We start from the raw sequence: 14,486 nt of genomic DNA, 5'->3' as shown, positions 1-14,486 counted from the left end.
TTCCACGGTGTGAACCGGCGCGTCCAAACTGACCCCCCTGAATCCCTCCGTTTGAAAACCAGAAACTTGTAAAGTTCAACAGACCACTAGCCTTCCGAAAGATTACGACTTCTCTCTGGCGTCCGGAATCCGGACATTCCAGGTTTCAAAACAAATTGAAGACAGTCTCTTTCACTGTTTGTCCTGACCTAGCTTGGTCTGAAATGTTAGGAGAAGGCGGTGGAACGCCATTGACCCGGGCCGTGTCTCTCCTGAAAATTCTGCAGCGAAAACCAAGTTTCTCTGAATTGGTTGGTACACCATGGAACTTTCCTTCCCGTCAGGTGTTTTTTTATTTTTTTATTTTTTTTAAATTGCGTTTACTAAATGGAAACCAATTTTCTCTGAACTTGTTGGTACACCATGGAACAGTCCAGCACTCCAGCATGTGTTTTTTCTTTTCTTTTCCTTGATTTTTTTTGCGTTCTCTGACCATTAGATCTTCTGAATGGGTTAACTTCTACTTTCAATGATACTGCAGTTGCAACAATCATATGTGACACTGTAGTAAGCAGAAAAAGAAACCGGGGGTTGAACACAACACAACAGCTCTTCCTGCGTCTGCGTCGCAGGAGGCCGGGGGTACTTAAGCACGGCTGTTTCAGTATTTACAGTATGTTCACTTACCAAAGTGACAGCAATTACACGAGCGACAGACGTATCTTAGTGTACACACATGACAAAGAGGAACTCGACCAAAATTTTGCTTGGGCCTAAACCGAACTAATCTTCCGGGCGCCTACGTACGTGTCTGTCGATGTCGCGGATGCTAATGGTGAGGATGAGAGCAGAGTGACAGCCGCTACACGCAGCTTCAGGCCTTCAGCCCTTTGGGTGTCTGGTGGCCCCCTTTTAGTCTCACCTGCATATAGGTAAATCAACTGGAAGTTCAGTAAAAAAAAATGTCTTAACTTTCGCCTTATGTAAAAATGGCTTGCTAAAAACATCATTAAAATGTCTGGTCCGTTTATCTGGATGACCCGGTTAGAATAAGGCAGCAACCATAGTTTAAGATGCTTGCAAATGCAGCAGATATCCGTGTCTAGTCTGGCAGGATGCAACTAGCAATGTGTCTTAACCTTTTTCGCCTAAACTACGCGACGCGTTAATGACGATGCACGAGAATCTGATATCCTCGTAATCTTTCTTTGTCACCGAAAGCAGGGGCGATTTGGTGTCGATGAACCCAACAAAATGCCTGGATTATTCGTGGGAATCATGGCGTCCACTATGGCACTATGCCAGTCATGGGCTCAAGTCGGCGAGAGCCTGCCCTGCAACTACGCGCGATTTTCTCTCTCTTTTTTTTGAAGGTTTTTTTCCTCTTTTTTGTGTGTAAAAAAGATTTTTTTTTTTTTTTGGATTCTGTTGCGTTGCGCAGACGTTTCAGGCTTTCAGCAAGAAGGCAGATGTGGGGAATGAGTTGGGCTGGGTACTCACGGCGCCCTCGACGTCGATCCTGTACACGAGCATGCGCCGGCGCTCGCGGCAGCTGGTCCGGTACGCCGCGGCGACGTGCGCGGCGGCGAGCGCCAGCGAGAGCAGGAGCATGGCCTCCGGTCCCGCCGCGGTCACGGCGGCGCGCGCGGCCCCCGCCTGCAGCGCGGCGCGGCGGGGGAGCACGGCGGCGGCCTTGGCCAGCACGTACGACACGGACCCGGCCGCGCACGCCACGACCACCCACAGGTACGCGCCGCCTCCGCCGCACACCGCGTACGCGCCTGTCACGAGAAGAGAGCGTCGAGCGCCTCGGTCAGTTGGGCTCAAGCTACGGGGAACGGATCGAGACGGATTCGCCGGACAGATTGATACTCACAGAGGATGAGCAGGGCGCGAGCGGCGGAGACGGCGGGCAGGTCGACGAGCGAGGACCGGAAGTCGAAGGCCCGCGCCTGGGCCACGGCCGCCGAGGCGAAGGAGGCGTAGCCGCCGTCGGCGCGGAGGGCGGCCGAGAGCAGCGCCGGCGGGAGCGCGAGGTCGAGGAGCACGACGAGCAGCGGCGGCGCGCAGACGAGCAGGAGCGAGGCGAGCATGGCGGCGAGGAAGAAGGCCGTCTTGGCCCACCGCCACGGGCGCGCCCACACCCGCTCGCCGCCGCCCGCGTGCTTGTGCGCCGCCGCCACCGGCAGCAGCAGCAGCTTCTTCTCCGCCATCGCCGCCGCGGGGCCAACTCGCCGGCCAGCGCTGGTGGTCGCCAACTAACAGCCACGTGGGGGATCGGTTGGGCGGCTCCGCGAGTTGTGATCAGGCAGGCAGTGGCGTCGGGCGCCGGCGGAGGCTTTTAAGGGAAGAAGAAGAAGAAGAAGACGACGACGAGGAGGCGGGTCGGATGCGGACGGGGGCGGCTAGCTAGCTCGTCCCGTTTGCTTCGCCGCGTAGAGGCCGACGGGCGGTTGAGGCCGGGGGACGTCAGGACGTGTCGTGTCGTGGCGCGACGGGGTTGGGCGTCGTGAGGTTGGTTTGGTTTGACCTGTCCCGCGCGCGCGCAGCAACCGCCGTGCTGGCTTATCAGGGCGCGCCACGTGCGCGTTCGGCCCGGCTCGTTTACGGGAGGGTAAACGGGTAACCAGGTGGGGGTGGGTAACTGCAAGTCCGGTAGAAAACACGCGCAGGCAGAGTCCTGGCCATCCTGAAAGAATTCCTGATGACGAGGATTCCTCCTGCTGTTCACGTCTCGTCACGCGAAACAGGCCTCCCGTCGTCGCCAGGTCCCCGGATCCGCTCCATCCAGCACACCTTTTGCACCTTCGGCAGGTGAGAAAAAACGCCCGCACGTATCCAGAGCGCCGAGTGCGGTCTCCTGATTCCCAACGGTTTTACAGGAACGATGGTTGAGCAATCTGCAACCTTTTTTTTCCCGTCGCCCTTCACCATCATCAAAAAATAAAGAGAGAAACTTCTCACCCCTGTCTGTCTGTCCCCTTCGTATCATTGTTCTTGGCGTCATGATACATCCTGACGCCGGCAACCGAACGAGCTGGCCGTGGCCGGTGCAATGGCGGGCGGACACACGGCGGCCATGTGGTACGTGGCCCGGCACTGCGACAAGGCCGGAGCCAATCATCCCGGACGCCGGGGCTCGGGGCTCCGGCCGAGACCACATGGCGCGCGCGCGCGGGCGAGCGAGCGAGAGACACCGCGCGGCGCGGGGGTGCCCACCGGTCGCGTAGCCGCCGTCGTCGTGCTGCAAGAGAGAGAGAGACGTCCAATCCGAAGAAGAGCAATGGAAAACAGGAGGCAAGTGTCTGTTATATTTTTATATACTCATATATACCCTCTTTCCTGTTTTATATGACATTGGTTAGTCCAAATTTAAGCTTAAGTACAATGTCAAATAAAAGACAACGGAGGGAGTATATATATTATACTATACATATACATCGGCTGACAGCTATTCGAGCAAGGCTGCTTGGGACGTTTTCAAGTTTCAGCTGTGCGGTTCTAGATAGGCGGCCGTCCCCGTCCGTACGTACACCTCACTCCGGGTCTTCGGATACACCGTACAGCTCGGCAGATGCTTCCTAGGCCAGCAGTTGAGATTTGGCCTTGCTGGCTTAACAAGGAAGAACGAACATTTCTAATTTAGAATCAATGCGTTCGGCAGGCTGGAGCTGGAATGATGTGAGAGAAAAATATTGTTGGACTGGCTGGAGCTGGAACTGGTGGCTGAAGTGGTGTGAGAGCAAATTACTGTAGCGCTGGAGGCTACAAGACCAGCCGAACGCAGTGAATGGAGCTGGCGCATTAACGGATAAGCTAGCGAATCTCATCCCACCTTGTGTTTTAGTGCAATAGTGCATGCACTCCAGGTACAGATATAATAATGCCTACTCCTGTAGTCCAATGCGTGTGTACTTTAAACCCACAAGGACGGCGCCAGATAATGAACAAGCTTCGATCTCGATTATTTTTTTTTCTTGAAAGATTTGACGTGTGCCTTGGGTGAATCTGCAGACGATTTGTGCGACGAACAGACGGCACAGCACAACAGAGGCTCTGTGTTTCTGACGCGTCTTTGGTTTCTTCAGCCCATCAGCTACACCGCTGGAGCAAATCCAAGTAACGAAGAAACGCGAGCGTGTGTGGCAGGCAGCCCATGCGGCCCATAATGTGACCATACGCCAACCATTTGGATCAGCTTCAGATTCAGCCCATCCAAATCTCCCTACTACTAGGGGAAAAAGATGACAACTCTATATATTCCAGCACAAAATGTCGATTTCAGTAAAGAGGAAAAGGGCAAATCTGCACCTAGTTTTGTCCAAATGATCACAAAAACTACACCTTTTGGGTTATGTATCACATAAAGAGTAGTACAATCACATGATGCGCTTTCTTTGCCACAAATCGTCACAAAGCTACGCGCTGGGATCGCTTGGGCCCCACGTGGTTTTTGGCTGTTGAACCAAACAAAACATGTGTTTTTTTGTGAAAAAAAAAATCTGCTGCAAGGGAGTCTAGTTTTCTAGCATAGTAGAAACGAAGGGATGTAAACCCTGGCAGGTTCAGTTCCAAACACAAGACATGACAACTCTGTTATCTGCGAGCCCATCTCCAGGGAACAAAAACATTCTCCATCCCGGACTTCCGACTTCTTGCTCCAGCCTCCAGGCCTCCGGCTGGAGTAAGCGAAACGCCGGCGGGCCACGGCTGCAGCCTGCAGCGAAGAGTGGTCGACGTACTAGCATGCGTGAGCGACACGCTGGGCGAGTGGCTGGCCCATTACACAATTGACCGCCACTTGGAACCAGGAGGATGATGTTGTTACGAAAGCTCTTTATTCGATCTCATCAAAGCAGCTATTAAGACCATGGTAACAGCCATGGTTAAGGATATAAATTGAGTTTATTGCTATGCTATGAATCAGTTTTATAGCTACCATTAGAAAGAGAAACTGATGTTCTAAATGCCTAGTCTTAGCTAGGTTGTAATCTCCCTATATAAAGGGACATTGAGATCAATGAGAAAATTTGCTCCATTCACTACATTCTTGTCCCTATAATTTTCATTCTCTAACACATTATCAGCACTGGCCCTAGCCAACTGAGTAGAAGAAGACGACAAGAACTCCGACGAACAAGAGTAAGATGCCGAAGCACTCACCAAATTCGTTCGAACTTCGACGTCAACTTCATCAGCTGCTCCTGGATGGCCTCCGTCATCCACTGCACCACCGTCGTCGTCGTGGACGTCGCGGTGGAGGCGTTGCCGCAGCTCGCAGTGCTGCCAAGGGAACCCCTTACAATGCCACCGCCGACAACCTCGCCGTTCGCTCCCATTCTACAATGGCGGGGTGAACTCAAGCATAGCGGCCCAGGTGGTCTTCGACGAGCCGACACTCGCGCCACCGCCTCAACCTCCGGCACCGGCGGTCGTCGATGAGCTCGGCATCGCCGAGCCGGCCATGGCCCCTCCACTCCAACCTCTGCGCGGCCCTGAGCCTCGCTCCACTCGCTCCGGCGAGGGGGAGAGCTAGGCGCGCCCGGAGTTGGTGAGAAGGGGGCGGAGGGGGGAGATCCGGCCATACCATGGCCGGATCCGGACGGCGCGACGCGCCTCGGCGGCGGCGCCTCCGCGCTCGCGTGGTGGCACACCGGCGCGGCCGTGGCGCCAGCGCCTCAGCGCAGCGGACGGCGGCACCAGACCCGCAGGGCGGAGGCACGGCGGCGCATCAGCGCCAGCGACGGCGCCTCTGCGCGGCTGTGGCAGCGGACGGGCACGACGGCGCCTCGACGTGCGCGGGCGGCACGGCGGCAGCGGCGCATAGCTGCTGGCGGCGGGGTTAGGGTTCGGACCCCTAACCTTTGCCTGGCCGGGCCATCAGGCCTTGGCGCGGCAGCTATGGGCCGGCCCAACAGGCCGCGCTGGCCCAATTGCCCCGCCTGGCTCCCTCAGGACCCAAATCGGCTGTGGGCTGAAATCGAAATTGTTTCGGCCCACCGCCCAATAATTTTTATTATTTTCTGTGAATTACACGATGGTCCAAAAAGATTATTAATGTATTTCAGAATTATGTTTTAACCCTCAGGTTTTAACATAACTACAAAGTAATATATTTACCACATGTAAATATAATAATGATGTACCATATTTACCTCATGTAAATAAATATTTTTGTGACTACATGTCAACAGAAATTCCATCATATGAGTTTACCACAGTAAATTCGTGCATATGAGTTCCTATCTTTCAAGGAATTTGTTACATTGTTCAAAGTGTTTGCCCATGGTAATTCCCAATAACATGTAACCAAGGTGTTGAGTATATTGTTCAAAGTGTTGTCATATGACATTCCCAATAACAACATATTCCACTTTATTTTTCATGCAATTTATTTTCCATGCAATTTAGTTTTGCATTTCTTTAATAAAGTGCTTAATTTATTATATGCAATTTACATTTGCATTTTTAATTAAGCACATTTACTTATATTTTAAATTCCTAGTGCTTAAATTATTTCATGCAAATGTTTTACGTGATTACCTCTTCATTGTGCATAATGTTCTGAAACTTTGTATATTGGCCAACCACAAGGTAGTACCATAGTACTACTGCGAGATCTACACTATGTCACACATAGTGATTATCTTCAACGTGCGTATCCAATATCAAATTTTAGAACAAAGGACCTTCACCTTCACGGTGACAACTTTTGTTCATTACAAAATTGGTCATACACGCATGGTGTATCACAGTACCACCATAGGATTTCATCCTCAATATATGCGTCCCAATTTTAAATATGAACTACAAAAGAGGTCTACACCTACAGGTGCTTGCCATAATTCATCTTTGAGATTGGTCATACACAAGTTAGTATCACAATACTACTGCAACATCTACACTATGTCCATCACATAGTGACTATCTGCATGTGATTATCCAATCTAAATATGAATTGCATAAGGTTTACATCATTTGGATGTTGACTTTCAAAACAATAGTCTCACGATTTGAGGTCTACACCGTGTTTTCTACAAAAATAGTGACTACCTCCGAGTTTAATCACCCAATAAGGTCGATGTCATATGACCACCTTCAAAGTGTGATCAACTCGTATTATTGGCATAAACACAAAGGTAATGGGATGACATCTACTGCACATACACATATTTGCAGATTATGCTCCCTACTACAAGGTCACAATTTGGTTTGCGATTTTGTGTGTTAAATTGCTAATATCAAATTGAGACTATATCTTGGCAATAATCATTGTACATAGTGATGATAGTAGTGATTTTCTATCACCTATCCAATATGAGGTAAACACTATATGTGATTCAAGACTCATCTTGACTTCACAAAATTATGCATATGCCAATTCAAGACACATCTTGAATATGAAGTTATTTAAGTAACCATTTACTTAAATAAATAGCATATATAGCGCATAATTTGGGGGGCTATTCTGTCGCATACAGAGCCTATGTTTTGGCAAATATTTCACATCATCTATTCCCATAGGAATAGATCCCAAAACAACATGAATCCCCAAAAGTTTTGCCCTTCTGCTATACAATTTACTCTTTGAGTAAATTTATACATGATAAACTCATGTAGGACATGGCTAATATATCTAGCTTAGGATATATCCAACCTCGCATTGGATGGAATTAATTTTCCTAACATGAGCATTAAGATATCAACGATATCATTAGGGGCATATGGCATAACAACAGTTATTCCTCAACCCCCAACCAAATGCTCAATCCATTCTAGATATTGTCATACTTGTATTTATTTGCATTTTTATGCAACTCCAATACTTGGATTTTTTACAAATCTGTGTATTCAAAGGAGTGAGATCCATCTACCCTTTGCATGTCCCTCATTGGTATTTCAACAAAGGATGTAATTTTTCCCAAATCATAAATGATTGTTTACTCATTCATTTATCAAGGATCTTCGATCTATGGCAACTTACAACTTATGAATCCTCATGAATGCAAACATTTTTTTCACTTAGCAAAGTGAATGTGTGGGACAAATCTCACATTTTTCAAACAAAAATGTGATTGTACAATCCATGTACACATAAATGCCAAATCCAACATTTGGCTAAACTATACCTCTAACTCATTGGAGGCAAGCGAGTTCTTTGGATCAATTTAAAGTTGACTTTCACAAGCGAATGCTTACAAAAGTCCTCATATTTCCATTGAAAATATTATTAGCCTAATGTCATACTACTGCATGTAGTATGATGTCCATAATATGTACCTCATACATGTTGCGTACAAAATAATTTTCTCTCTTGATCCATTCAAGATTTGGCACATTTGCCATGATCATTGTACAAATGACGAGAAAATTATTATCAATTCTATTGGTCATAACATCAATGTGAGCCACCAATTTTTTTGAAGAAATTTAAGAACATACATGCGACTCCATTTGCCATCTTATGGACCATAAAGATACTATGTAATGCACATTTATGCATCTACAATATTGTCCTAAAAGTGCGCCTTACTCATAAGGTACCACAAATCTACCAAACTCATTGCTCAAATTCATCAATTTGAAGCAAACGATCCTAGATGCGGGGTCTAATCCATTTACATGGAACTGTTTGTTTTAGGGACTACATCATTCACTGCGTTCGGCAGGCTGGAGCTGGAGGCTGGAGTGGTGTGAGAGAAAAACACTGTTACCTGGCTGGTGGCTGGAGGCTGGAGCTGGAGTGATGTGAGAGGGAAAAACTGTAGCGCTGGAGAGCTGGAGACCAGCCGAACGCAGTGATTAAGTATCTCATGTTCATACACATAATGGCCAAACTGAATCTCTCATCAAGAGAATCAAGTTTGTTGTTTGATGACCCAAAGTAGAATTGCAATTTGCCAGCATCAAGTTGATGACATGCGGATTTACACAACGCATCATAAATCCAAATCCATCAAACTGCATCATACGGCTCCCCCCCCCCGTTGCAGTTAGTATGTGGATATTTGGCCAACAACCAAATATTGCCCATCTGCGAATTGGTAACGTTTTGCACGTACTAATATCACCACCGCAACATGCATCAAAGGGCATTTTGAGATCGACATGAGGTATCATTATCCGTCATTCAATAATATCTCAGATCTCAAATAGGAGATTCATTCATTGCCCGTATGTTGAACACACCTTTGAGGAAGATTCCAGGCATTAGGAGAACATACTTACCACACATAGAATGCCATGAATCAAAAAGAGAATGACACTATTGATATTCGATCCTCAAATCCACGTACCATAGAATCTGAACCAACAGTTCAGAATATCTTATATTTGCAACACATTGCAAATACTCTGCCAAATGCATTTACTTGTCATCAAATTGTCACCATATCCGATTCCCATCTAACGTGCTAGAAAGAGTGGAGATACCTAACAAAACCACTCAACTCCAGAATCTAAATGAGAGGGGGAGAAGTATGGCCACATAGGGATGCGGCTTCTTGCAAGCATTCTCGAATTAGGGGGAGACAATTATCCAAGACAATACATGCATATCAACCTCATGTTGATAGACAAAATATGGATATTTACTATCCAAAGCCTATGGATGTTTAACATCCAAAAGCCCAGCACAACTTGTGCACAAATATAGGCGCTGGGTCATTGGAACGCCCTAACTCTGTTATTATGGGAAATAACATGAAGTTCAAAAAGGTCAATATTTCCACATGCTAAAATTAGTTCCATTGAATCAATCATCCAAAAGACTACAAAATGTCGACATGCTCCTCAATATTGCCACGCACCTTATCTGGATCCAGACCACAAGTCCTAGGCAGAGTGTTCCAACACTCATCATATTGGGTCAATCAAAGGTGGCAATTAAGGAGAATTGCTTTCACTCAAAGTGAGAAATTTTTACTTTGTTAATGGTTTCTCCTCACAATGCTTTCTCAACGGAAGCACTATGGATTCACAAATCCATAAGGTGGTGAAATAGTGAGAGCTTGTAGCACATGGTTTCACGCAGAGACCTAGCATAACATACCCATTGGTATGTGTGGAAATTATGTTCCTATATCAATAATTGGTAGATCAAACTTGATTTGGATAGATTTGGATTGTAAGTCCCAATGGACTTTGTATTCTAAATCGAAACATAAATCGCAACATCATTGTGTATAAATCAAGTCACTCGTGACTTGAGATAGTCAAGTTGCTTGTGGTACAACTGACTAGGTGAGTTCCTTCCACAGAAGGATGTCTCCCATATTGATGATTTCACCTAAGTGACCAAAGTAAAATCCCATTGGATTTTATACATCTCCTATGGCACATATCAAAATAGGTAGTCATCATATAAGACGGATTTGAGATGAAATATTTGGGTAAAACCAAATTATGCTTGAGTCCATAACTTAAGCACACATCAGTCTTCCAATATTCCATTGATATTGTATACCAATATCTAAATAATATTGGACAATCATACTACCAACAATATGGTCATTCAATCCCTAAATATGGATCACTATCCATGATGACCCTTGGGATTGCAACCTTAGTGCCATCAAAGTGCTCATGTATCTTGCATATCGCAACAAGCCTTATATTGCATTTGCAGATACTTACTATAGCTCAAAATAGTGCTACTTCTACACCACAGAAAGGTGGGAGTCAAAGTAGATATCCATAGATATCTATAGGCACAAAGGATCTTGATTTATTATTATCTAAATTAAGATATGATCATGTGGGGTATCAAGATATTGGCTATTTAATCCCCTATATTGACATATCACATACTGATATTATGGTGGTAAAGTTCTCATAGGAGTCATCAAACTTGGCTCTAATGGCTACTTCCACTCCTCATTCTAAAGAATTATATGAACATATATAACTTCATCGAATGGCCACATTTGATTCCATAGAATCACTAGCCATTATCTTTAAGATAATGCAACTTGTGTTGCTTGGATGTCAACAGGTTACATAAGAGCAATATCACTATATTGCCTTCTAGAAATATTTATTCCCACAAAAGTGAGGAGATAAACATCTTGCGAAGTAAATCAAGTGATAACTCCACGAGATTTATTCACAAAGACCCTACCAATTTCCACATATCACAATATGTTGTTGAGATTGGTATGCGATGACTTTGAGATTTGCAAGGTTCAGGGGGAGACTCCTCTTGAAACTATAACCTGTTCAAAACATCATATTGCACTCTTTTCCTCTATGAGTTTTTCCTCACATAGGTTTCTCATAGAAGGTTTTTAATAAGGCAATATCAATACATGTTCATGTCATATATCTTGTTTTCCCCACATGGGTTTTTGTTTGGGATATCAAAGACATAACCTATGTCATATCTCCCGTTTCCCCCCACAGGGGTTTTTGAGGAGGTATCAAAGACATATAATTACAATTATGATCCTCAGATCATATTTATTGTTCTCTAAACTTTGTCATGGGTTTTCCTTCCAAGGTTTTTCCCATATGAATTTACAATGAGACAATAATCAACATATGCCATACCAATTTTATCCTTATTTTTCCCACTGGGTTTAAAGAGGTTTTAGTGGCATATTCATACACATGTTCCTCAATTTTTCCCCATAGGGTTTTTATTGGAGGAACGTGGATAAGACAATGACTCACACACAAAAAATGCCATATCTCGTTTTTTCATCAACGGGTTTTTTTAGATAATCAAGGCATAAATTACTCATTAAACCCTCAGGTTTATAGTAGAGTAATCACCAGATATATTATTCCTATTTTTTTCCCACAGGGTTTTTCAAAGGAATTAAAGAACATTTGATCTCAAGGAGGACTCGATCAAAAGAGGGAGTGTTACGAAAGCTCTTTATTCGATCTCATCAAAGCAGCTATTAAGACCATGGTAACAGCTATGGTTAAGGATATAAATTGAGTTTATTGCTATGCTATGAATCAGTTTTATGGCTGCCATTAGAAAGAGAAACTGATGTTCTAAATGCCTAGTCTTAGCTAGGTTGTAATCTCCCTATATAAAGGGATCTTAAGATCAATGAAAAAATTTGTTCCATTCACTACATTCTTGTCCCTACAATTTTCATTCTCTAACAGATGTATTCACTATTCCCCCACTAGCCAGTCGCAACGACCAAATCCCTTCCTTTGCGTTGGATGCCGGCTCCGGGACGCGCAATCGCGCGGAATTTTCCTGCTAACTTCTTCTGCAATACTACAAGGCAAGTCACGGATCCCGTTCATCGTCTTCCTTCCTTGGGTCGTCGCGTTGGACCGATCGAAGCTTCCAATGACCGCCAGGCGGGCCCGGGACGTTACGGCGAGAGGAAAGCGGCCGCGCACCCATTAAAAGCACCTTAGGCAGGGCAGCCGTTCCTGAATCCTGAGCGGCGGCGGTCGTGGTCGTGACTCGCTAGCTTCCGAGCTCGGAGTTGAGCGTTCACGCCGGCGGGATGGCGGGGCACTCGCAGGCCATGGTCGAGAAGATGCAGCTGCGGCAGGGCTACCGCAACGTCTGGCACACCGACCTCACCAACGCCGTCGCCGCGGACCTCCCATGTGCGTACCGGCGTCCTGCGGATCATACCTGTTTCTTTTCCCCTTGGTTTCCTTTTTGCGTGATCTTGTTCTGCTTGCTCTGTTTCATGTGACTGATGAACTGATGAGGAGTTCTCTTCCTTTCCTCCTGCAGGGTGCTGCCTGTCGCTGTGGTGGTGAGTGTGCCCTTCTTCCGATTTTCTGAATTCCTGCTTCTTGGTTTGTTGCTCGGCACTCTGAAACTTGCAGCATCTCTGACTCGGTTTTTCCCCCCTCGTGTCCAGCGGCCCCTGCGTTTCCTACATGCTGCGCAGGCGCGCGCTCTACAATGACATGTCAAGGTACCAAAACCTGCTATTCTATCCCCCCCCCCCCCCCCCCCCTTTTTTTTTCTTGTTCCGTCATGGAGCAGACGTGGAGCCAATTCGCGGAACAGGGTTCAGCTGCTAACCCTCCCCATGTCCTCCCTGCGCCCGTTTCAGATACGTGTGCTGCGCCGGGTACATGCCGTGCAGCGGCAAGTGCGGCGAGAGCCAGTGCCCCGAAGTCTGCCTCGCCACCGAGGTGTTCTGCTGCTTCGGCAACTCGGTGGCGTCCACCCGGTTCCTGCTGCAGGACGAGTTCAACATCCAGACGACGCAGTGCGACAACTGCATCATCGTGCGTGATCCCAGCCTCCATCCGCCGCCGCGCTGCTAATTAGTTTGATGATCACCTCACCTGGATTGGTAATCGCATCTGTTAATTCCTCGTCGCTGCAGGCCTTCATGTTCTTCCTGCAGCAGCTCGCCTGCATCTGCTCCCTCGTCGCCTGCATCGTCGGCAACAGCGAGCTCTCCGACGTCGCGCACGTCATCTCCTGCATGTCTAACCTGGTCTACTGGACGTAAGCCTCTCACTCTGCCACTTTTCCTAACTTCTAGTCCGTCTTTGCGTCTCCAGATTGACACCGTCGTGCTGACCTTGTGCGGTTCTGTTCTTTGTTATATGCAGGGTCTGCTCGTGTATGCAGGTAATTGCACATTCACTTTCATGTCAGTTCAGGCAATCCCGTTCCCTCGCACTTAAAGGGAGTCTTTTATAATGGCATTGCGATTCATCTTCAGACGCAGCACAAGGTGGAGATGGACAAGAGGGACGGCACGTTCAACACCATGTCTGCACCTCCGATGCAGGAGATGTCACGCTGGTAAAGGTGCGAGTGACATGTCGCGCTTCCATCAGCAGGTGCAGCAGCCTCAAGACAGATACGGATATAAGTAGCTACGAACCATCTTGTCAGGAGGAGGATGAAATTTTCAGGAGAAGGAATAGAGAGACAAAATAGATATGGATTCAGTCTCCTGTTTGTTTGGGTGATTTTCGTGTTCCAAGCGAGTTTTTGAGTTGTGATTTCTGAACATTGATCCTCGTCTTTTCTGTTCCTGACACATACGGTACTTCATAGCAATAAGATGAGGCAATGAGACTGCATTTGCAGTTCTCCACGATAAAAATTGCTTTGATTGCTCGCCTTTCCTAGTTCCTTTCAGTGCTGCTGCGAATGCGAAGCAGGTGCACACCATTGACCTTCATTCTTCATGTTCGGTTGGTACTAAAGCATTGGGATGGAATCCGTCTTATTCAGTTTAGTTCAATATAATAATGTCTTGCAACTAAATTACTACGCCACATTCTCGCCAATACTTCTTGGATAAAATGGATTTTATTCGTCCCTGGCATCTTAAAAGAACAGATTCCGAATTGAACCAAATGTCAACCAAATACAAGGGAAAACATTCTCCCCAATCTAAAAGGACGAAACAAGTTTAAATATTTGATGAGAAGACACACTTCCAATATCCAATCTGCCGTACCGGCAAAAAAGGGATAGAATAGCAGAGTACAGCTCGGTTTCTTGCCCGCACGTATGTCTTGCAAGCCGTACCAATGTGCAGGGCTCGCCG

At 46.7% G+C, this 14,486-nt stretch overlaps 2 protein-coding genes across 2 annotated transcripts; one reads left to right on the top strand and one right to left on the bottom strand.

The window, feature by feature from the left end:
• Window positions 1-568: 568 nt before the first annotated feature.
• LOC120693221 lies at window positions 569-2,408 on the bottom strand. The gene is made up of 3 exons (XM_039976633.1): window positions 1,856-2,408; window positions 1,480-1,760; window positions 569-901 (listed from the first exon to the last, which is right to left on the bottom strand). Exons 1-3 carry the CDS (start codon window positions 2,190-2,192, stop codon window positions 854-856), a joined length of 666 nt encoding a protein of 221 aa, XP_039832567.1. The 5' UTR covers window positions 2,193-2,408; the 3' UTR covers window positions 569-853.
• Window positions 2,409-12,144: 9,736 nt separating this feature from the next.
• On the top strand, window positions 12,145-14,054 carry LOC120692816. Its single transcript, XM_039976211.1, has 7 exons — window positions 12,145-12,561; window positions 12,695-12,716; window positions 12,825-12,881; window positions 13,023-13,200; window positions 13,302-13,426; window positions 13,534-13,552; window positions 13,647-14,054. Exons 1-7 carry the CDS (start codon window positions 12,456-12,458, stop codon window positions 13,731-13,733), a joined length of 594 nt encoding a protein of 197 aa, XP_039832145.1. The 5' UTR covers window positions 12,145-12,455; the 3' UTR covers window positions 13,734-14,054.
• The last annotated feature ends 432 nt before the right edge of the window (window positions 14,055-14,486 follow it).

The sequence above is a fragment of the Panicum virgatum genome, chromosome 9N (assembly GCF_016808335.1).
Source record: "Panicum virgatum strain AP13 chromosome 9N, P.virgatum_v5, whole genome shotgun sequence".
Taxonomy (NCBI): Eukaryota; Viridiplantae; Streptophyta; class Magnoliopsida; order Poales; family Poaceae; genus Panicum; species Panicum virgatum.
Note: the sequence above shows the minus strand (reverse complement) of the source record. Positions and strands in the feature narration are given on the sequence as shown.